Source organism: Corapipo altera, unplaced genomic scaffold (assembly GCF_003945725.1).
Source record: "Corapipo altera isolate COAL_440 unplaced genomic scaffold, ASM394572v1 304, whole genome shotgun sequence".
Lineage (NCBI taxonomy): Eukaryota > Metazoa > Chordata > Aves > Passeriformes > Pipridae > Corapipo > Corapipo altera.
In genome coordinates, this window is record NW_020885050.1 from 305,599 (window position 1) to 329,987 (window position 24,389).

Here is a 24,389-nt window from a genome sequence, read left to right on the forward strand (position 1 = left end):
CGCTGAGCGCGGTGTCCTCCAATAAACGGCTCTGACCCCGCCTCCGCCTCCTCCTCTGTTCGCACGTGGCGGGGGTGTGTGGGAGAGGGGCCGCCGCGTGCGCCGCGTTACGTAACCGCGCGGGACGGGGGCGCGGCCCCTGAGGGCGCTCCCGGCCCGGAGCGGGAGCAGCCTGGGGTCGGCGGGACGGGCGCGGCGTCGGGGGGGCTCGGAGGGGCGGGAAGACGAAGCGGAAGCCGCTCGGGATCAGCCGGGGTCTTTTGCGAGGAATCCGCCCGAGCGGTGAGCTGAGGGAGTGCGCGCCGGAGAGCAGAGCGGGAGCGCAGAACCGGCCCCGGTGCCCGCTCCGCTCGGCGGGAGGAGCAGAGGGGACACCGCTCCTCCCGCTGTCTCCTGGGGCGGCGCGTGTTCTCCCTGCAGCACCGGCGCCAGGACCGCGGGCCAAGGGTCTGGCTGTGCTGAGGGGCCGTGGCGGCCGATGCCCCCGCGCTGTGTCGCTCAGCGGAGCCGAGATGGACGCGGGCGAAGGCCGAGGGGGCAGCGCGGAGCACGGCGCGGGTCAGTGCCCGGGGGCCGGGCGGGAGCCAGCGGCGACGCCGCGGGGCGCTGCGGGCGCTCGGTGCACGGCATGTGCGGGAACCGACTGCGGCGGGACGGAGCTCCACAGCCCCGAGTCCAGCGGCGGCTCGGCCGCCGGCAAAGCCAACAGGTAACCGGGCGGGCGGAGCCGGGGACCCGTCGCGGCCGTGACCCGTGGGGCTGCTCGGGGGACTGCGGGGGACACGGGCCGCGGCGTGTGCAGGGGGGTGAGCCCGCTGCTGCTGCGCGGCTCCTTGAGATGTGCCTGAGTCTGAGATCGCCTGAGCCATGTACGGCAGTGACCCTGTGCTAGCCTCTGTGTGTACTTCATCTTAAGGCCTAATTTGGCGGTACCAAAGCAGAAATTACTGAAATAATGTTTTTCCTGGACGTTCAGAAAATCAGTGAGATGGTAACTTCTTTTATTTTTTAATTCATAAAATAGTTCAAGATCTGTAATTCATGAAATGTTGAACTGGCTTGTTAACATGCCATACTTGAACCTATGTAATGGTTTATATAATAAGAGTATGATACTAATAAAAATGCCAAATGGACAAAAGTTATTAAAAACAATCGTGTTCATATCCCATCTGTAGGATTAGAATCTCATTTGAGAATACTGACTGCTTATTTTTTAGTCACTGAAATAAATGTAAGAAGAGGGAGATTTTGCCTTTTAACAATTCTGCGGCTGTTGAAGCTAACAACTCAAAAGTATAATGAAGACTGAAGTCATGTGAGGAATGAAATCTTTGCATCAGGTGTATTTTGAGAACCTCATGGTGCTTATAACGAGATGCAGACTTGAAGGCTGTAAAAACTTAGAGAGATCAAGAATCAGCACCTATTAATGATTTTAATATTAGTGAGATTTACAAAATCTAGAGTAAACATCAGCTTATTTTTAGTTGCTAAGCATCTTGAGAAGCAGAGTGGTTTTGATGGGACTTTGCCATCCATGACATATTCAAGTTGGAAACAAGGAAGGTAGAGAACACTTCAAGTAGCAAAGAAGCGAGAAAAATACAACAGGAAATTTAGTGAAGGAGAATTAGGACGTTTCTGGATATTGTGTGATACTGCGGCCAATCCCATAAAATGTTGGTTTAGTGAATAATTTTAATTCAGTGATAGAAAAGAAAGCTTCTATACCAGAATTCTCTGGTAAAGTTTAACCTCTGTTTTACAGTGAGCAGCTGAATTGGAGCCAGTCTCACAGAGATCTGCTGATGATGATCCAAGAAATGAAAAGGTGTTTGCCTGAAGAGAAAAGGAATTCCAGCAAGTCCAGCACCATCAGTGCTCTCAACTACGCCTTGCAGTGTGTCCAGCAGGTCCGAGGTATGTGTGGAGAAAATCTGTAAGAACAGCAGCATGGTATGAATAGATGTGTCTGACAACAGATAGCATTAAAACAAAAGAATGCATTCTAGTATCCTGCTAACAGTTGACTTTCTGAAGCACTGTGGGTTTTTCGTTGGTTTTTTTTGTTAAACAATCATGTTATCTTTTCTGTTGAAATACCCACCCACTGCTTCTCTTTTCTTCAGAGTCCCATAGCTAATTAAGGTGCCTACTAGTACCTTTCTGTATATATTGAAAAAACATCATTCCCATCCCACTTTGAAAAATTATTGGATAGTTTGTCTTTTTCAACAGAACTAGGTAGTAAAATTGTTCTTTTGCCATCACATTCTGTCCTTTCTACTTCTTCATGCTTGTTTTCTGTAACATAACTAGGTCGCTCCAGTAGTATAATCAGTATTCCTTTTCCCTTTGTCACTACACAGACCTTCTTCATCTCACCTTGGACTTCACCAAAAAGATGACAAAAGTACAAGGGCTGTAAGAAATACTTTCAAAGTAGTCTCCTTACTGACTTACTTGTGTTTGTTTTGCTTTTCTGTTTGTTTTTTTTTCAATTAGCAAACAATGACTTTTTCCAGGCTCTGAATGACCGAAGAGTGTTTCAGACTGATGTGGTGACATACAGCATAGAAGAGTTGGTGGCAGTTGCATCTGAACACACTCCAAAAAACACTGTAAGAATTCAGGCACACTCGAGGAGTTCATCACTTGCCACTCACTCTATTTAGTCTCCTTACATCATTCTGTGGAAATAGAATGTGTAAAATTGAAAGGCCTTTAATTTTTAGCCAGAGAGGCCTTAAAGTTAGATCAAGACTACTACTTATCTGTGCTGTCTCAGGGTACCCAATGATAATGAGTAGAAGAAATACTAATTTTTCTTCTTTTTTTTTTCCAAGCAACAGATAGCTCTTTGAGAATTCATTTACAGTGTAGTAATCTCTTGAAACAGCAAAAAGTTTTCAAAACCAATCAAGCTTAGAGTTTTGAGGGGCTTTTTTTTTCTGTTCGTACTCTGAATTTAATTTTTTTTTCTTGTTTTGCAATATCTGTCATGCTTTCTGGCTCTGCTTTAAAGAAAAGAGTGTTTTTTGAAATTCAGTACTGTTAGATGCTGTATCAGAAGTATTGCAAATGCTTGCTATTTGAAAAGCTCATGAGTGGTTTTGTATGTGGAATTGTAGTGAACCCTCTGAAATTTGGGGAGAAGTGTGTGGAGTGATAACCAGTCCTTCTGGACAAAGACAAGCATCACTCTGATTGGTTTCAGTTTTGATACTGCAGTTTTACTAGCATTTATAAATCTTGAGTATGCTGTTATGGCATTGGAGAGTGTAGTAGTTTACACACTACTTTAATTGGATGCTAAATTAACACATTTTTGAACTTCATCCTGAGATTGTGGTATGTGGTGGTTTGGGGTTGATTTGTTTGTTTTGGGGTTGTTTTGCTTTTTATCTTTACAATATCACTGCCATGTTTGGGGGGACGATTGCCTTTAACATTTGTTTTCCAGGACACATTTGTGGCTGTATTTTCTTTGCTTTCTGGACGCATAGTACATATTTCTGAGCAGGCAGCATCTATCCTAAACTATAAGAAGAAAGTGTTGGACTCTTCCCGGTTTGTAGAGTTGCTTGTCCCTCAGGATGTGAGTGTGTTCTACACACACACCGATCACTCTCACCTGCCACTTTGGAGCATGGAAAGTGAAACAGGTGGGACTTGGCAATGCTTTTAAATGTTCTATGTGTCTTTCTGTCTTTACAGAATGAGGGTAGAATAGTAGTTCATTTTAAATGCTTATGCTAGCAGTATACATCAGCAACACTTGTTTCCCTTCCACTTTGAAAACTGCAGTGGCTGTGGGATTAGTTCTTGCTAGTCTCCTAGAGGCTTGACTCTTACTTGGGGTAAGTAAAAGACAGATACTTCGTTGTTTCATGTACCATCTTACTCATTCCAAATACTGCTGCTTTTTGAAAAGAAACTAGAGGTCTAATTGTGAATTTGAAGTTGTTTAATCTATACCTTATAGTTGCTTAGGTGCTTTGTCTTTATGGTCCACTTGCTTCCTGTTGTGAATATAACTCACCAAAACCAAGTTTTAAGCTGACTTGCTGTTTAGTGCTGGATGTGTCTAAACTGTGACTTTTGAGTCCTGTGTTATTTGTGAGCAATTTAAACGTAGCTGGCATTCCACGGGTGTGTCTTTTGCCCACCTAGACATGGGTTGTTCTGAGGCTGTTCTGGTATCAGATCTGAGAAGTCCAAAGTCCTTGCTGTCAAAGGATGGTGAGACATCTGGAGGTTGCAAATGCTAACATGCCAGGGATTCCACAACTTGGCAGCCAGTCACGTGCTTGCCCAGCAGAGCAGAGGCACCCCAATGGAGTTGTTCTTGCCTGTATATAGTTTTTGTTACATGGTTCATAAAGCCAGGAAATGTCAACTTTGCTTTTCATAGTGGTGCACTGGAGAAAGGATTTTTTTTTTTCAGGTCATACACATTTCCTCTGAATTTAGTTCCAAGTCAGCCACTTCCCAAAGAGTGAGTGGGCTGGAGAAGAGAGGTAACATTTGAGGTGGGAGCAGACTGTTGAACAGCTAATTCAGTAGCTAATGAAGAGTAGGTTGTGAGACTTCAGTCTTGCTCAGAAAGTCTGGAGAATGCAGAGTTTAAAATAGTTCTGATAGGTGTGACCTTTTTGAGCATATCAACTGATACTTTCAATGTGTTCTTCTTATTAGCTTCTCTGTATGAATATGCCCAGGTGAAATCCTTTTTCTGCAGGATCAGGTAAGTACATTATTACAAGGGTACCATACTAGGCAGAAACTGTTCTATTGTTACAGCTGACCAGTGTGAAACTCCATTACAAAATGGGCTTCTTGTGTTTAATATTGGCAGCCAGTAGGACACTTTGAGTGTCTTTCCCAGAATGATGCATAAACTTGCACGGGGATAGAAGAAAAACTGTTCATACATATTTCTTTTGGATCTATAAGTTTCCTTCTGTACTGTCATGCAGGAGAAGAATGATCTTGTTTGGGGGTGGAGGCAAAGATTGTTTTGCTTAAGATTAAGATTACTTGAGAGTTTGTGATGAAAGCATTAGCAGAAACTCAGTCACCTGAGTCCCAGTGTGAGACCTGACTCCTGAGATACTACATGCTGTCACTAGGGATGCTGTTTGTTGCTTTATACCTGACTAATCTTAGAGCTAAAAGAAGAAAAAACCTGAAGTTGGCCTTTCATCTTCAGTGCAGTTCTGTTCCAGACTCAGGCTATCTCTTGATTTTAGTAAGAACTGTTTGCTTCTGAGCAGATATAACACTTACTCCATCTTTCAGTTGATCATTGATTCATTCATATGTGTTTCAAAAACCTGAGCTCTAAAATCATTTGTATCTTGAATTGTGTAAGGGCACCTGGAATAAATACAGCAGGACGGATAGCAATGTTAACTTGGGGGAACTGTTTGTAAACATTTTACAGTAGTTTTTTTTATGTTTTCTTAAGACATCTGCCTCTACTTCCCTTACATAACAGATCATTTGATTATGTTAACATCACAAATAAAAATATTTTTTCACAGGCACACAGTAGGCTTAAGTAAGAAAATGGGGTTTTGTGAGTTAAATTTCTGCTGTATCCAATTTCCGTTTGTATCTTTTGTTTTCCCAAAGGCAAGGGTGTCAGAAGTAGGTTTTATTACACTAGCTTCTCTCTAGAATCATTTTACAAGACTAAGTGTGGAATAAGAAAGTAACTTTTAGTGTAAGTGATAATCTCCAAAAATTTATCTCAGTTCTGTCAGAGCTGGGTAAGATGCTGCAATTATAACACTTGCAATAGAAAGGGGCAGTCGCTAATGCAGCTGTTGCAAAGCCATGGTTAAGATCTCATCTACAATGTTGTGTGCTGCTACTGTTCACCGTGGTCTAGGAAGACAAATTCTCATGGAAGGCAGTCAAAGAATAACAACAAGGCTGGAGGAGTCTTACTTACGTAACTCTGTGAAACAAAACTTCAGTGAGTCAGGGTTTTTTTTTTCTGTAAGAGTGGTACAGAATAAACAACAAACAGAAAAAGAACTGTTTATCTTGAAGGAGAGCACAAAACCAAATGAATGGTTCTTGTGAATACGTTTGGACTGAGAATTAGAAGGTAGCCTTTAACCATTAGAGGAATAGTATTTCTAGACAACCTCTGAATGCAAGCACTGGAGGCAAAACACCTACTTGATTTTGAGTGGAGAGAGATCAGTATTGCTGAATCACAAGGGAGTGTGTGTAGGACCTGATTATCTGGGTCTGTGTGCTCAGCATAACTTCTCCATGCAGGGCTCTAAGCCCTGACACAAAGTATGTGAGTCTTGAAGCAGTGTGTGAATCCCTTTTACTTTTCCTCAGGGGTGGTAAAGACCAAGAACGAGAAACACGTTGTTACCCCTTCCGAATCACGCCATACTTGGTCCACGTGTGTACTTCTGTCCATGTGGATGCAGAATCCTGCTGCTTAGCTTTGGCTGAGAAAATTCACTCTGGATATGAAGGCAAGTCAGGAGATTCCAGTGAATGCAGTTTATGAAAGTCTGCCTCTTTTGTTTAGAACTTGTGCTTGGGTAGTCTCACCTGTGTAACTTGCAGCTTGTGTGTGCATGTGTGTGAATACAGAGCATCTCTGCTGCTTTTGCCAAGCCCCAAAGCATTTCACCTCTCCTCGTTATTTTTAATTTGGAGAGAAGTCTGTAGCGTCTAAAAATCTGTAATGTTTTGTAATGTAATGAATCGGTCAGAAAGCAGTGAACAATTAAAAAGTTCAGGAGCCAATAAATCTCTATCATGAGCAAAAGTAATGCCTAGGTTTTGTCTTAGTGCATATTTTATTTTTATTAGCTCCTCGAATTCCTATGGATAAAAGAATCTTCACCACCACTCACACCCCTGGATGTGTTTTTCTGGACATAGATGACAGGTGAGAGATTTGAGTCTTAAGACGTGTGAGGTGTACATGGAGAAGTAGGAAAAAATCCCTTGATGATACAGCTAGAGACCCAAATAAAGATAGTTGAACTATGCAACTGGCAATAGTTAATAAAACAGTTTTGTGTTAGTCCACTCATGGAAAACATCTTGCATTCCGTGTAATGTCCTTCCTTGTCGTAATGTGCGTATTGAACAGAACCACAGCCAGTCTTCATTACCCAGGGCAGTGGAGAGCTGTGATAGCACCCACAGTGGAAAACGTGCATAATGCCAAGCTCTGGGGATCAGAGTGGTGGCACAGCTGGACTGAGCTTGGTCAAATAAGTTTGGCCAGACTGAAACTCTCTCCTGCAAAGCCACAAGACTGCTTTTACAATACGTCTTGCACTGTGCCTGTCAGATTTCTTACTCCCATTTTGCCTATGACCTCTTTTTTTTCAAGATCCTTTTTTTTTTTTCCTTTGATGTAGACAAGCACAAGACTGCCTGCAAGTGTGAATATCTGTTAGATCTCCAGGCACAGAAATGTTTTGCATTGGTATTTACGTGTCTGTATTGCAGTGGAGGATTATTAGGTTGGAAAATGTTCTGTAGCTTTAGTTCATTCCATTGTAGATCATGCATGGGCCCTTCACTGACAAACAAAGAGTTCAGGATGTAAGTACTCAAAACTGTATTATAACCTGTGATAATGTGTTTGGGTTTCAGAGCAGTGCCTTTGTTGGGTTACTTACCTCAAGATTTAATTGGAACATCCATACTGATGTATTTGCACCCGGAAGATCGTCCTTTGATGATTACTGTTCACCGGAAAAGTAAGTACAGTTGCTTTTAGAGGAGTTTCTATAGGTTTTACAATTCTTTCCTTATCACATTGCTTGACATGTGACTTATGTGCAGTCTAGACAAAAATTTAGTGCAATCAGTTTGAGATCAAAGCATATTGAATCACAAAGTTTTAAGGACCCCAGTCATTGGTGTTTGTGCTTACACTACTGTGTCATAATGTAAACTAAACCTTGTTTCTTCATTGTGGGTTTTTTTTCAGTACTGAAATTTGCTGGCCAACCCCCTTTTGAACATTTACCTATTAGATTCTGTACTCAAAATGGGGATTATGTCATACTGGATACCAGCTGGTCCAGTTTTGTGAATCCTTGGAGCAGGAAAGTAGTGTTCATCATTGGCCGACACAAAGTCCGGACGTAAGTCAGTTGTAGCATTAATCTATTAAAGTCCTTTTCATTGATTACTCTGCAAAACAAAAAAGTCTAAGTACTAAACTAGAGACATAATGTTGCTCTTGTAAATGTGACAACTACCTAGTATCTGTCTTCAGCCCATTCCTTCAGAACAGCATTAGTCTCATTTATGAAGTATGAAAATAAGTGAATTACTTCAAACTAAAAGACAAAACCAACTTTTTTTTTTAGCATGTATTTTCATATGATTGATGTCCAAATACTGCAACAATGGACATGTCTAAATCAAAATACCAGTTTTAGACGAGTAAAAGTAAAAAGTAACATAAAAAGCAGGTCACTTTAACAAATAATTACTTAAAATTCATGATTGGCTCACCCAAAAAAACTCAATTAATTGACCTTCTGGCATATTTTCTTCTGGAACATTTACTTGATACAGAATCTAAATATTTACCAAAGTTGTGTCTTTTAAAAATGCAATCAGTGTTGAATGCGCAAGTTAATTTTGCAGGTGTTTCTCCTTAGTTCCAGGAGATTTGAAAATATGACTGACTGTATTCTTCTTACCTGGTTTCTCTTATAGGAGATGGCTTTTTGGGATGGTCTCCTGACTTTTCAAAGTGATCTTTTATTCAAGATTTTATGTGGTGTGAATTTGTCTTCTGAGCGAAGGAAGGGTAGATGCTTGTCAGCCTTGTAACTTGGGTCTCTGCTGGTCTGTTGACTTCCCTGGGGCCCACCTGCTTTCATAGCACTGCCCCACTACCCCAGCAGAGCCACTGTTGGGACAGATGACATCCCTTTTTGTTGGTTCAGAGAAGCAGCCAAAATAAAATAATGATAATAAAATAAAGAATCTGTTCTAACTGTTTATAGCTACCTTTTCTTCATCAAATTAAAATGAATAGTGAAATATTGTTGGCTCTCTCCAGAAGCCCTCTGAATGAAGATGTCTTTGCTGTAAGAAGTAAAGAAATGAGCAGCGTGGAGAAAGAGATAAGAGAATTGCAAGGACAAATTTACAAACTGCTTCTGCAGGTAAAAAGATGAAGGAATTTCAGAACACTAGATGGTCTTCTGAATGAGAGGCTAAAGAAACTTGAGTCTGCTTAGCAGACTACTTTGAGGATGGCCTTTTAAAAGGTCTGAAAGGAAAGTTCTAAATGGAGACAGGCCCGCCTCAATACAAAAAAAAAAATGTTTGACAGGTTTGTGTGTTGAAAGATAAATCTGCCTCCTGAAACAGTCTGAAGTATGGTAGAGAATTCTTCCTAAGCACATGGTAGAGCAAATATGGATTTTTCACTTGATTTTCTGTGTTTATTTGAAGTTCTGTGTTGTAAAGTATGTTGTTTCCTTCAGTTTGTTCTCTAAAAGCATGAATTTTTAATTACTATTTTTCCCCTCATACAGCCAGTTCACAGCAATGTTTCCAGTGGTTACGGAAGCCTTGGAAGCAGTGGCTCTTACGAGCACTATATCAGCATAGCTTCTTCAAGTGACTCCAATGGGAATTGTGCAGAGGAAATACAGGAACCAGTAAGTCTATAAGTGTGTCACTGCCTGCAGAGTAGTAAAAATGCACTTTTAAAATGAAAATGTTTACTCTCATATGCACTTCTCATCATGAACTTTACTGAAGTGGGAAGAGCACAGCTATATTCAAGCTAAATTGGTCAGTTACAGAGTGCTGGCTTTTGGGTTTTGCTCTTAATTTTGCTGACTGCTATAGAAAACACTGACTGTGCTAAAACAAGCATTGCAATTACCTAATTTCCTTGTGAGGCTCCTGGGTAAGTCATCAGCTTACTCCTACTCTCAGGGCTTGTCATCAGTATTAAAACTTTCAAATGCTGAGGCTGTTTGAGCTTTATTACAGGTAATTTACTTAAATTAACCATGATAATTGGATTCATTAAATCTACAAATACCAGTAGATATTAGGCTTAGGCTGATAGTCCACTCACTTTCAATTTGAAGAATACAAGAACTCAAATCAACTCCTATGGCCTCTTTGCACTCATATTATTCTGATTTCACATTTTTCACATATCTCAAGATGACATTGCAACAAGTTTGTGCAGATGTCAACCGAATAAAGAATCTGGGACAGCAGCTATATATTGCATCAAGGAGCAAGCCACAGAATGGAAATGAACAGGCTGTGAGCTCAGAAGTGCTAGGAGGTAAGTTAATGTAGTTATCTTCTGTAAGATAACATGAACTCCTGTAGATGTGTAACCATGAGTTTGGCTAGCTGGTGTGATGCTGAAGAACTCCAGATAGCATTTTGGCATGGCTTAAACACAGGAAGAGGTTTGTTTTGTTTAAAATCCAAGCAAGCAAAAAAAAAAAAACCCAAAGTCACCACTTAAAGAAACCTCAGCAGATGCAATAACTTTTTAACTGCTTCTTGAGGTATGGAGGAATGTATCTGTCTCTAGGTTAATAGACTTTTACTTTTTTATTTATTTGAACATTTTCTAGTGAAAATGCCCATATGCTTGTAGCAAGTACTGTGAAAGCTTCCCTTAGTTACTTTATATGGACTCTTTGAAACAATCATAGGTTTGACAATACTGCCTCACTTCCTGCTGAAGTAGGGGTTTAGTCACTGAGTGCTTAATATTGTGCTAATGCACATTATTTGCAGTTAGTACCTAGCGCAAATATATGGAGAAACCTGGATGCTTCCTCAAATATGATAGAAATCTGTATTAAAACATTTTCCACTATGATACTGTCTATTAAAATTACTGTTAACTGCTGGTGTTATTCTAGAGGACTGTATTATTAAAGTTGATAAGACTCTGACCAGTGTATCCATGGTATGTAAAGCTGTGAATTACTGTTAAATAGCGGGTTGGATTCTGTGATGTATAAACTGAAAGAAGAGTAGTATTAATTACAGCTTTGTTTACAATTTAAAGGCAGGCGTTTTCTATATGCTGTTTTCTTTGTGTTTACTGGTTGTTCTGAGTGGATATTTAAGGCAGCGTGTGGGGGTTTGGTTTATTTCAGGTATAGTTTCCCCTTCTCCTTCCCCTGCCTCAGAACATATAAATTGAGATGAAAATGCAGAATAACTTAGTAATGAGAGCTGTGCTGTCATAGGCCATATATCCCTGTATTATATATATGTGTATCACAGTATAAATGCGTGTGTGTGTATATATATATATGTATATATCTGTGTATGTCTTGGTGAGGGTAATGTTTAGATGCCCTTAAGAAGAATCTTTAAGGTTTCCTCTATTCTAGGGAAGAGGCACACTGCTTCCTGTTTTCTTCAGACATTGAGAAGTGATAGCACAGAAGAACCAGGCAACACATTTTATGATGATCCAAAGAAGACTCCACATATTCCTTCCTATCAGCAGATCAATTGTGTCGATAGTATCATCAGGTAATAAACTATGAAGCAATTTTAGTGATACAAGTTTAAAATTATTTGGTGGAAGGTAAATATCTAAGCATTTTGCATTAGTTTTAAAACTGTCTGGGTTTTGAGTTGTGAGATGAATGTGGGATTGTTTGCAAAGTTTTCTCCCTTTCTGACTGAGCATTGGGATGGATTGCTCAATCTGAGTTACACAGTAATGAAGAATCTAGGACCTAAGATTCTGTTTGCAACTATTTATTGACGTTTGTCTACTGCTAATTTCACCATTGGTGCAGTAGGAATTCAGGTGAATTTTGATGGGCATAATATGTCAGTGTCTTCTCATTATACCCTCTGAGAATATCCATATAAAACAGAAAGTTGATATAATTTATAGAATCTCAGTATTTTTAACCCAGTGGATAATGTAATCTTTTTTTCTTTTTTTTTCTTTCTTTTTTTTTTTCCCCCTCAAAGAGTGATAGATTTTATTTTAAATACTCCTTGGAAAGCAGATACGTGTCCAGAACTTCCTGCAGTGAATTTAAAATACTAGTTAACAACCTCTGGATCTCCAGTTTGGATTATTCAAATGTTTATATCTCCTAATGGAATAAAAAACATAAAGTAGGGAGAGCTTCCTGTGATATGCTTTCATTTCAGATATCTAGAGAGCTGCAGTATTCCAGCATTGAAAAGGAAATGTAAATCATCTGCAAATACATCATCATCATCTTCTGAAGATGACAAACAAGTCCAGCAAAGTCAGCAGGAAGTCCAGGCATTGGAAGGTAACACAAATTGTACTGACAATCGTAATAGAACCGCAACAACTGATTTAATTTTTGTATGTCAATTGTTATGTGTTCCAAGGTTTATGTCCACTTTTTAGATTGCTGTGCTGCTAACGATATTTTAGGTGTGTGGTAAATATTTCCTTGCCTAAATCTCACAGTTAAGCATAAGCTACAATGTTAAGTCTTTGAATGTAGAATGTATCAAAAAAGTATTGTTTGTTGTTGCTAAATGAACCTTCTGTTGCTCACTCATTTTATACCATGTTTAGTACATACTGGCATGTGAATGTTTTTCTGTATAGAATACTGTCTTCTTTAATAGTCTCCATAGTTACTGGTTATTTCTGAACCAGTCAGATTTGATGAATTGGGAGCGTAGTGCTTGGAATGAAATTCCATGTAGAAACTTTGTCATTTACCATAGATACTGCTATGCTGTCAGCAGTTAAGTCCCACACTCCAATATCTGCTGGTCTGGAAGAGGCCTTGAAAGACCAGAGAACTGCAGGCATGGTGGGAGCTCCTCTGGCAGACCTGACCCTGTCCAACAAGGCTCCAAGTGTGGTGTCTGTCACCAGCCAGTGCAGTTACAGCAGCACTATAGTGCACGTCCCACACCCTGAATCAGGTACTGTTCACACTTGCAAAACACTGACTTGACTCACTGATTTTTGAATTTACACAGTATTTCCAGACGGAAGTATACTGTGAGAAAGTTTTGTCCATTTAAGATACATTTTTCTGAATGCGAATTCTGAAATATTGAGATATTTCTTGGGACACTGTGAATAAAACTTGAGCCTGAGTATTTTAGTAAAACAGTTTTAGCAGACTGCACTATTTCCTTTCCCCTTGAATTTCATCACATATACCTCAAACACAACAATGTGCTTTTGGCCATTGAGGATTAAAACAAAATTACTTATGGGCCAGTGTTAGTTCATTTTAATGCAGAAAGAAACATAAAAATCAGTATTTAGCTGCTATTGTACTAAGAAAATATGAAGAAAGAACTGCCTATAACTTCAAAGGGAATTTGAAGTTTTCCAGACCATGCAAAATAATTTGCTCAGTTGATGTTAATGTAACTGTATTTGAGTATAAAGGGTGTTTTCTCCTGCTGCCTCTGCAGCCTGTATCTGCTTGGTAGCTCAGATGAGATTGTTTTCTGTGTAACCCTCTGGGTGTTGTGGGAGTTGACACCAGAAAGCCAGAGCAAAGAGTGATTTATTTTTTTCCCTCTTCAAAGAAGTGACTACAATGGAGGATACTGCTGTTGGAAGTGAACAAATTGAACTGCCTCCTGTAAATGCTCAGAGTCCTGCTATGTTGCCTGAGGACTTAAAGCCAGTTGGGCTAACAAAGGAGACGTTGTCAGCCCACACTCAAAAGGAGGAACAGAACTATGTTGACAGGTTCCGACAGAGGATCTTGCTTTCTCCATTTAGGACTTACTTTCAACAAGGAAGCAGAAGTAACAACAGACATTCCTGTGGCCAAGGTAGGCAGCAGCTTTGAGAAATAAAGACTTGCTAGCTGACTTAAAAAGAGCAAGCTAGCCATGGAGCTAGGTTCTCCTTTGTATGATTTAGTGTCTTACTGTGTCTGCAAACAGAACATTTCTTTGAACTGCAGGGTTTGACAGCAGCATTACCCACATAGAAGGTCTGCTCCATCTTAGATCTTACTGTCTTTCACAAAGCAGATAGTTATTGCAATAAACCCTGCAAATCCCCAAGTGGTTTATTGCCTCTCCTTGAAAGAATGTAAAAGATCTGATTGGGATAAGCCAAAGTGATTGATAAGAAAGTTGATGACATGAAGGAAAATACTGTAGATACATCAGCAAATCCATTACTAATTTATGGAAGAATTATCCAGAGGATGGTCAGCTCTCTGAATAAGCCACACTCAATTATCTGTGTGTTTTTCTCTTTTTTTTTTTCTTTTTTTCCCCCTAGGTCTGTCATTTAGTGAATGTATTTATTTTTCTTTCTTCTTAGGAGATTCCCCTTCAAAGCAGATGAGCCCAGCTAACTGTAAAAAGGGCAGACATGGAAAATTGAAGCGCCAGAAACCTCAGAGACATTCCTCAGATAGCCAGTCTTCTAGTAAAAATAGAAATAATCTTCCATGTGAGAAGAGAGCAATTCAGAAACAGTTGTTCTCTCCCTCAGAAGTGTCCTCTCTGGGCTCCTCCAGTTTGAATGTCCATTCTCCTGCGGGGTCTCCTGTCTATTTGGATCCACTCTCTAGTTTTCCAACCTCTTCTGCAGGAGAGGAACTTGCCCTTCACTCATTACAACCTGAGTCCTTGTCATCATCACAACTATGCTGTGAAGCACAGTCATGCCCAGCCCTTTATCCCCCAAGCATAGGCACATTTATGGCTGTATTTTTTCAGAGTTTCCCCACGTATGTTCAGATGCCTCAAAATGTCTTTCTTCCTAACCCTCAGTGTGCTTACCCCCCCTCTTCATATCCATGCACTACACTACCTCCAGCCCCCTTTCCTTGTGCACCATCACCACTAGCACCACACTGTGTGGATCAGCCCTTTCCAGCCTCTTTTCACACATCCAGGGAGGACCAGCAAGAGGGCCAGTGTGACCAGGCCCTCCTGCTGAGCAGCTCACGGAGCAGCTCCCCACTTCAGCTGAATTTGCTTCAAGAAGAGCTACCAAAGCCCATGGAACTTTCCATTAGTGCTGATGTTAAACCACATGCAGAAGATAAATGCGTAAGTAACAAAAATTTTTAACGTAGAGGAGAAGCTGATTTTCATGGTGTTCTGCCACCAGAACCTGTGGTGATGATCTGTGTTTCAGGGACACAGATTTTGTCAGCTGCTTTTTCTTTTGGCTGTGCTATGTAGGCTGTGGGACACAAATAGCAGAGGAGGCGGAAAAAGCAGTTTATACTTGCACTTATGGGAACGTGTACCAGTACAGTGTTGGCACTTAGTAAATGACAGAAATGTAAGATCTTCTGGTCTAGGCTGCCACAAGCTGCTTCTGCTCTGCATTTTGGCAACAGCCTCTTCAGTGGAACTGTCAGCTAGAATTTTGGGTTTGGGGCTTTTATGCATGTGGAACTTGGTTAGTGCTGCGCAATTTGCATCCTTTTTCACCCAGTCCCACAGTCTCTGTGGAGAACCAAAATAAAGGGAAGATACTCTTCTAATTACTCCCTCTGTCTCCCAGGGATGCAGCTAATGAACGAAGAACAGGGATCCGTGTGGGTCGGTTTCCATACATGGGCATAGAAAAGGCCTCTCCAACTTCCGCGGTAAACTCAGAGGCAGGAATCTGAGCTCTGCAGGCAAGGAAAAAAATGTTGGCTCCTGAATCCAGATTGGGCTGGAAAGGCTGGATCAGCTGAAACTGCAGGGTAGGGTCCTGGAAGGGGAGTTGGTGTACCTCTAGCTGCTGAAGCAGTTGCTTCACATAGTGAATCAGGGGAAGACTCTCTCATTTTCCCTGTAGTGCACCATTGCTTGATGTGTGTGGCTGCTTCCTGCCGTCTAATAGGATGTGAAGGGAACTGACTGCTTCTCTCTTGTCAGCAGAAAATGTTAACTTTATGCAACAGCACAACATCTTGACAAAGTGGGGAAGGATTTATAGCAGAAACCAGTAAACAGGAATAGAGGCTTGCTGATTTTTCACCCATGAAGAGGGTTAGCCTGAGTTATAGACTGCCATTCATTTTCAGAACTAGAAGCTCCAAACCTGTTGAATTGCTAGGAGAACTTGGTCAACACATGACAATTTCAGTAAATGCATGACTTTCCTTTTGCAAACTTAAATGTAACTTCCATGGATATGTTGGTTTTGCTTTTTATCTCCAGGACAATGATCCAGAAGATAGTGATAACAGTGCTTCTCATGAATTTCCTGACCACAGTCTGTACGAGGACTCCCAGTTGGGTTCAGGTTCAGCAGCATCAGGCAGTGGTGGATCAGCTTTATCTGGTTCTTTAGGCTCTAGCTGCAATGAGTCTTCTGGTTGTGGCACAGGTAGGGAAGTTAGATATTTTGGTGTTAGATGACTTGCTAGCATGTAGTTAATAATAAGGCACTGTAATGGGAATGGGAAATTCCTGTAAGAGGATCTGTAACCTTTACTTTTCACCAGCTTCCAGTATTTGAAGCCAAGTTTGTTTCGGTCACTGTAGCTGGAAATGTGAATCTAAGAAGCTATTCCTTTAACTTGAAAGTCACTTTCATTTTGCTCATTATCACTTTTCTCTTTATTAGATATTGGTTTACATCTTACTTGAGTAAAGGTGAATCTACGTAGAGCAGGACCTCTCAGAAGCAGAGGATTTGAGCCAATTAATTTTGAGAAGAGTCAATAGAGCCTTGGAGATCTTGAATAACTTAAAAAATGCACTTTATCTTTGATTTCTCAGTAGGTAGTAATTTCTAGAGCAGTCATCTGGGAGTACCCGTGTTTGTATTGCAGAACTAACTCACAAGAATACAATGGTGGTGGTTTACTTTTTGTGCTGAATTACTGGGATTTTTTTGGGATCTGCATTTATTTTTTTCATGGTCATTCTCAGCAGGTAGTGGGAAAAGCAGAAAGTATTCTGCCGGTAATTATTCTTCTGAAACTTCCAAAGAAGAGAGGAAGCAGGAAGCAGAAGAAAAAGGGACAGCTTATAAATCGAAACATGAGTCAGCCTGGGTGATGATGGATCATGCACCTGAGCGAGTTCTAATGAATTACCAAATGCCAAACAGGTTGGAAAACATGAACAGTTTCTAACATGTACTTTGGAATTGTGTGTAGAACTGTAGAATTAAAATGATGTACCATGGAAACAGCATGCATACCAATGAAACTTCAAGAAGGTGTGTTAGTTTACTTCTGTGCCATTTAGGCCCTGGTTATTTACTTTTGTCTACTTTTTCCCCATTTCCCCCCTCAGTTAAAATAAGGGAACATGTGATGTTTTTGCTGAAGTGTTAATGGGATTTGGTTATTGTCCTATCCTTTGAATTGCATAAAGGGGTAAAAATACAGGTTATTTGCAAGTTGCTTCCAATTGGCTTATCTATAATTTGTAATGAGTTTCCACATTAAAAGTAAAACCACATAAAGCCATAAAAGAAAACAAAAAAACCCCACACGAAACACACAAAAACTTCCAACAAAAACAACAGCAAACAAAACACTGACTGTTAGACCAGTGTTGAAAGGAGCCTTACAAAGCAGATAAAGTACAAAGTACAGTCCCCTTTCAACAGCTGTTCCTGTCTAGGCTTCAGGCATAGGTAGTGATGAAGAGATTCTCACAATGTAGTATAGTCAGTGCCTGCCTTGCTTCATGTAGCATAGCTGTGTTCACAGGTGTCTGTTACCTGCAGAATTAAAGAGGAAGTTTTAAAGCAGGATCTGGAGAAGCTGGCAGTCATGCAAAAGCAGCAGCCTTGGTTTACAGATGGGCAAAAGCAGGAGCTTGCAGAGGTGCATACGTGGATCCGGACCCAGACTGTCCCGCTGCAAATCAGCACCCAGGTGAGCAGGTGGGAGAGGACTTGGCAGCTCATTCCTGCCTTGGCCAGCCAAGGCATTTCTAGCCAGGGTCATCGTACAGTGCTGGGGTCATGAATGTCAGTATAAGCAGGAAATGAGCTCGAGTACCCTGAGAAATGCCAACATACAGGTCTTGCCATTGTATTTCTTTGTTTTCGAGATATGCACATTCTGCACAGGAACTGTTTGTAGAAAGGTCTTTCAGTCACGGTGTTGGATAAATGGGAATAGTGTCATGATCTCATGTAAGACAACTAGAGATGGTTTTTCTGTTCATGTTAGGACTTCTGCTCTTATAAAATTGATTGTTGCTATGATTGAATAGCATATAATGCTGGGATATCAGTGAAGATTGGAGAAAGTGTGTTCAGCAAGCTGCAAAATGCTCATAATCACAGGAGGTTCAGGTCTGTAGTAAGAAACACAAAAATAGCTGGTTTACTATGGGTGGTATCTTATGCTTGATTAGCTGGTATAATCCTTGGGCACTTTGCTAAACTGCTTCTGAATGTCATATCAGTTTAGAGTGCTCTCAGGTGCTGTGGAGAAGAGCAAGGCAGATCTAGTCCCACAAAGACTTAGCACTTCAATATTGAATTGTACAGAAAATTTCAGGGCAGAGTGGGCTACATTCATGTACTTGTGCAGCAGAAAAGTCTCATGTTTGTTAGAGGACTGCATGCTGTATGTGCTAGGATTGTCAAATGTGGCCTTCTGAGATGTGTGGTATGCATTCTTAGAGGAAAAAACTGAGACGTCTATGTCCTTGACTCCGGAAGAAGACTAGAAAATTAGTCTTTGTTTTCCTAATACCTTGTTGATAAAAATCATATGTCCTGTTGTAGTTAGGACACTGTGTTTGATTCAGATAGCAAAATGATGTCCAGTGATCTTGTAGAAAATTCTGTTGAATGTTTACATCTCAAATGGTACAAGATGTATTGGTATGCAAATATTAGTATTTTCTATCCGAGGTCCTGAAACAGTTTCTAAGCAATAGCTCATATTTCCAATGCAGATTGTGATTTTGTGAATACAACCAGGCTTCTGACAGTAGAAGGAAACGTAGGATTGCTGTTTCGATGCTGTATTTCAATATTGTACTGTTTCTCAAAACCCAGAACAGTCTGGTCTGTCGATACACTCGGGTGTTTCAGCCTTTTCTGTTCTTCAGTATTGTTGCTGTTCGGGCTGTGGTCCAAATCTTTAATGAGGAGCTTGCTTATAAAGCTGAATTATAAGGTCTTCAAATTCAAGGAAGCCACGTGCCTTTTTATCTCAAAGGTAAAAGTGTATTTTCCATTAACCAAAGGATTAATCTCTGAGACAAGGTAAGTTGCAGGTGCAAGTATGGGCTTCTGAAAATAAGACATCTGTATAATCTCTGCTTTAGAGAGATTTCAGCCCATTGGTGAGAGGTTTCAACGTCGAGGATTTGACCCCTTGAAATAGACTCATAAAAAGAAGAATTTAAATTACTATTTCTTGTTCCTTTTTAAAGGGCTGTGTTACATGTGACAACAGGGAAGCAAGTTGTGAGGCCGTACTGGCTGATGGCAATATGGAAAACAAGGGAAAACCACCTCCACTCCTGCAACACTGAGGGCATCAGCACCTATGTCAGTAAAACTGCTCAGTGTCATTCCCATTTTCTTTTCCTCTGGCTTTGCTCCATACTAGCAGTGAATCTACATGGCCATCTCTTACCAACATGAGCAGTCACACTATGAAACTAAATCTTCCTCCATTACCCTTCTGCTCCTGGCATGACTCTGAAGACAGTCTTTCACTGGGAGAAAGATTTCGCTTTCTGACCTCATAGACTTGACACAGAATGGAATATGTTTCTAACCTTTAACTGCTCGGTGATGAGGAAAATACAAAGTTTTTTTGTTTGGGTGCTTGTTTTTTTGAACTTGGCAAGTAAGAGTCTGAAAAGATGCGATGTTTAAGAACCTGTGGTAATGAACCTAACTGATCAGAGCATGTTTACTCTCCAGGTAAGCTGGATGTGTTGAAACCAAGCTACAGCAGAGTACTCTTCATTTTTGTTCAGTATTTAAAAGTCTGAACTGAAGATCCTAGTACTCTGAGGTTCTGAAATCACTGTAGCTGGTTTGAGAATCCAGTAGGTTTTTTAAAGAGCAGCTGAAACTGGCCAGGTTATTCTGCATCAAATGCCTTTTGCCAGCTTGTGCCCAGCAGAAAAAAATAAACTGAAGAGAAAAGAAGCAAAGATTTTCCCTGTATTTATTGTGATGACTGTTTTGAAGCCAAGCTGGTTTACATCTTTTGATTTTAAAGTTGTATTTATCAACACAGATGTATAAAATTAATTGAGGGTAACTGATTTGAAAATCCATTAGAGATTAAATTACATACAGCAGCCAAAAAAAAAACCCCAGAAATATCAATGTGGTAGTTATTTCCTTCCACAGGATCTGCTTTTTAAAAACAGATGTGGGGGGAAAGTCTTCTCTATCAAGGCAGGTAGTTATCAATTAAAATAGCTACATGCAATCTTTTATCTTATGTTGCTAGTGCTCTGGAAGGTGGGTTTGTATCTTAATGTTTTTGTTGTTGATTTAGAGTGGTTGAGTTGAATCCAAATGTAGCAAATAGGAAATTTTAAGCAGTTTCCCTGTTTCACTTTTGTTGCGATGATGCCAAAACCAAAAAGAGTTTGAGGTTCATTTCTTCTCCTTTTGTGAAAAGTCACATGTTGTGGAGCTGAACTGGAACATCAAACCGCATATTCATTATTTCTTAGCACTTTTGACTTCCTGTACAAGTTTTAACCTCTTTCTTTGTAATGGAGTCACTAGCTGTTTAAATCCATGGATGAAAAAGGAGTTTGTGCATAATGTGAGTTTGATGTTCAGAAAGTGGTAACCACTTTCAGTATGTGAAAGAGCTTGTTCTCATGGATGTCTCAAAGTGCTCTTCAAACATTAAAGTCCAGCAAATTTTGTCTGATTTCCCCTTCGTTTATCAAAAGCTGGATGTAATCAGGTTTTCTGCCTGGTGTTATTAATCACCTTAGCCTTCTCAACAGAGTTTTAGAATGTAACACATTATTTACCCTTTTTTCAATGTAATTCGTCCTTTCCTGCTGTGTGAAGTATTTTTATTTCTCTAGTTTCAGTTACTAGTGAGCTTCGAGTTGTTAAGTTAAAAATACTGTGACCTGCAGGTCATTGAAGGAAAACTATTTAGCTAAAGGTTTCTGTTACTTTAAAAAATCAATCCAGTGACAATCTTTCTCATTAAGTTTATTTGAAGGAAGGTTATTTTTACACAATTTTAAGTTTTCAAGGCTAATTTGACTGAGGCAGTGTTCATTTGATTTTTTAAATTTTTTTTACAGTATGTTTGCCTGCTCTGTTTATACCTATTGCTTTCTATTTATTCTTAAGCTGTGTTTCTTTTTCAGCTTTTTCCACTTAAACTTGTTTTTTCTTGTGTTGTAAATCAACAGAGGTCCACACATCCTCAGTACTGCTTGTGTTCAAACACCTCTTAAAATAAGAGACTTAGGTGTTTACATATAGCAGCTTATGTATTCAAGTGGGAAAATGTGTCTTATACCTTTCGTAGTATTTTTACAGCATTTTCCAAATATGGTATTCTGCTTTATAATCACACTGCCTAAAATATTCGCTCTACAGCATGTAATAAGATGCTTTGTGTATAGGTTTTTTTCTTGATTGGGAAGCTTCTTAATTAACTTATCCGTCAAATCAGACTTATGCACTAGAATCCATTCTAGTTAGCTGGGCTTAAATTAAAATGATTGCTTTAATGTATTTTGAGACGTAGCGAAATAGATTAATTTGAATACTTCAGGTAAGAACAGCTGTCTCCTTCAAAACAGTTTTGAACTCTAAGCCAGAAGAAAATATAATAGCCAGCTCTTTTGTGTACATTATTTTCGCTGTTCATTTCCCAAGTATGAAAATGAGATGATTTGCAATGTCTTAGCAGGCAGACATGTCATCCATTTTGTAAAACAGTGGGACTTAGTTTAGGAGAATGGTAATTTGTTCCTAACACTTGAATAATGCTTTTCATCCATAGGTCTGTGAACATGTCAAAAAGATGACTTATTATCCCAGTTCTATAAAAAGAGTCAGAGGCACAAAGGACTTGCACAGGTGCATAACCCCAGTTTATACCAAATCCAGAAGTAAAATCTGGGAATCTTCACTCGCTGTATCCTGTGCTGGTTTTGCTACGAGAGGTCAGGATTCTGACCTCTATGTAGAAACTTCATCGTATTACATGGATTTCTTGTTTGGAGGTGTTAACCCTTCTTGTACCCCCTACTACTCTGAATTTGTGCCCAGTAGAATTATCGAGCAACAGAAAGCCCAGAGAGTTTTTAAAGTGCTGCGAATGCCACACACCTCTGGCTGTATATAATGAAAATGCACATGCCTAGGACTTTAAATTCCGAGTTTGTAATCCTGGCTAAATCTTAGGTGCAGGATCTCTTGTATGGGGCTACATTAGACCTGGGTTATGGAAAAAATTTTGATTTTGGAGAAGAATATAAGAGGAATAAAGAGGTGCCCTGTGTAATGATGAGACAATTATTTGCCCAAAAATCAGGGCAATTCCAGGCTTAGAATTGAAAAAACAAATGTTTCCCAAGCTACTCTTTACCCTTTTAGAACCACAATGTCTTGCAATGAAATGCCTTATCAAGCCTTTGACCTCATTTCCGTAAGTTTTCAGGAACTGGTAGTTTTTACTTCAGGTTTTACTAACCTTTAGTCTTTTTGGTGTGCTGGAGTGATCAAAGTGAGTTGCAGTTCCAATCTGAAAGTCCAGTGGAGTAAGTGTTGCAGCCAGATTTGCACCTGTTATTTTGTTCCTGTGACTGTTTTGCCTGGCAAAATGTTGTGGACAGTTTAGACCTGCTTGGAAGGTCACTTTTTTGGTGATCAAAAGGAAAACATGCAAGGACAGTACTGATGCAGTTACTACCCCCTGTGGGGGCGTCAGCAGTTCAGAAACCCCTGGTGGATTTCGCTGGCAATTTTTTTTTGTTGTATTCATAAATACAGAATTATGTTTTAAAAGATGAGTTGATGTGCAGATATTTTCATGGTATTGCTATGAACAGAAGGGACCCTTGTGTATTTTTACAATGTGGTAAATATTTGCTGAATGAGTAATGTGTTGGTAAGTTTATCTTCCAGCTGAATCGAGTTTTAAATCACAATCAAATGAATTTTTACATCGGTTGGTAGGGGTATTCTATTGAAATAATATTCAGCAGTGGTTGAATTTACAGTTGTGATTTTAACTGTACACTTTAAAGGAGCATCTGATTTTATAAATAAAACTGAAAAATGTGCTGCAAAGAACTGTTTCAAATGTGTGTTTACTTTTGTTCTTGATAATTTGTAGAAAATAGATTTTTAAGGAAATATTACATTCTGATTGTACATAGGTTGGGGTACAGTGGACATTGGGTTGTGGGTACAGTGAAAATGGTCATTTAGTGGCCATTTGTGCTGTTTTGTTGAGGGGTTTTGTAATTGTTTGATTTTTTCAGTCGCACTCTACCCTTGCCACTCCAGGACATATTCTTTCCTTTCTAATTATATTCTGCAAAGAAGAGCAAGCACCTTTTGAATTTGAAATATTATGTCAGGATTTGTAAACTGTTGGGATTTGGCATACAGGATTTAAAGGTTCTGCCTCTGCTAATCTTGTTGGGAACTTTTTGTTCTAGAGGAAGTGCAAAGAAAAAATTGCAGGTTTAATTCATAGGTATGTCTTACAGAGCAGTGAAGTTCTTAACCAGTTGCAGAGAAACAATTTGCTCGTCTCTTTCTGCTTTAAGGGACCTAACAGAGAGATGTGATCAACAGTGCTTAAAGAAGCCTGTGGGAGAAAGGCAAAGTCACTGCAGGGAGTGTAAGGTACAGAAAAAAAGATGTAGCATCGTACTGGAATTGGTAAAGAAAGAAGTAATTTTAGATGAGCATGTAACTGAAGGTGCTTCTGATAAGATAAGTGATGCGGTTCCTTGAAACACAGGCATCTTGAAGATATATCATTGGATATATCATTGCTGATGGTTTATTGATTTTTTTTTTTTAAAGGGTGATTTGATCATTCTAAGCATACTTAAAAATGTGAGTCAAATCATCTAGTTATTTTTGGTCAAAAAAATGAGGAAAAGTGAATAGGCTTGTGAAATGAAAAAGTGGTTCTATGTTTTTATTCAGAGATCTAAGCAATGTCAGCCCACCTATGCTCCTGCTTTGTCAATGTTTGAAAATATATGTGTCTTGTAGTCTTCTCCTACAAGTTTTTATTGGCTGATGAGGTAGCAGAAAAAGAGTAATTTCCAGACAGGCACTGACTTGCTCCATTGTGTAAGAGAAGGATGAATGTTCAGAAGATTACAAATAGCTGCACAGGGCATCCAGCTGCCCTGACTTTCTGAGGACATTTTTCTGTTACAGCTGGCATCATCTGTCTTGTACTTTATGTGAAGTGAAC

At 39.9% G+C, this 24,389-nt stretch overlaps 1 protein-coding gene across 5 annotated transcripts; it reads left to right on the top strand.

Moving 5' to 3' along the window:
- The first annotated feature begins 227 nt into the window (after positions 1–227).
- Positions 228–23,239, top strand: PER3 (period circadian regulator 3). 5 transcript variants are annotated; one of them, XM_027668713.1, is made up of 21 exons: positions 228–709; positions 1,772–1,923; positions 2,509–2,624; positions 3,467–3,668; positions 4,702–4,750; positions 6,367–6,509; positions 6,853–6,931; positions 7,651–7,757; positions 7,991–8,147; positions 9,080–9,185; positions 9,561–9,686; positions 10,207–10,333; positions 11,409–11,553; positions 12,193–12,320; positions 12,748–12,954; positions 13,576–13,827; positions 14,330–15,066; positions 16,177–16,345; positions 16,894–17,074; positions 17,702–17,852; positions 19,372–23,239. In XM_027668713.1, the coding sequence occupies exons 1-21, from the start codon at positions 513–515 to the stop codon at positions 19,471–19,473; spliced, it is 3,633 nt and encodes a 1,210-aa protein (XP_027524514.1). In that variant the 5' UTR covers positions 228–512; the 3' UTR covers positions 19,474–23,239. The 5 variants fall into 5 exon arrangements, 4 of the variants coding, with proteins under 4 accessions (XP_027524514.1, XP_027524515.1, XP_027524516.1 ...); XM_027668714.1 differs by having other exon boundaries at positions 12,751–12,954; XM_027668715.1 differs by having other exon boundaries at positions 12,751–12,954; positions 16,897–17,074.
- The last annotated feature ends 1,150 nt before the right edge of the window (positions 23,240–24,389 follow it).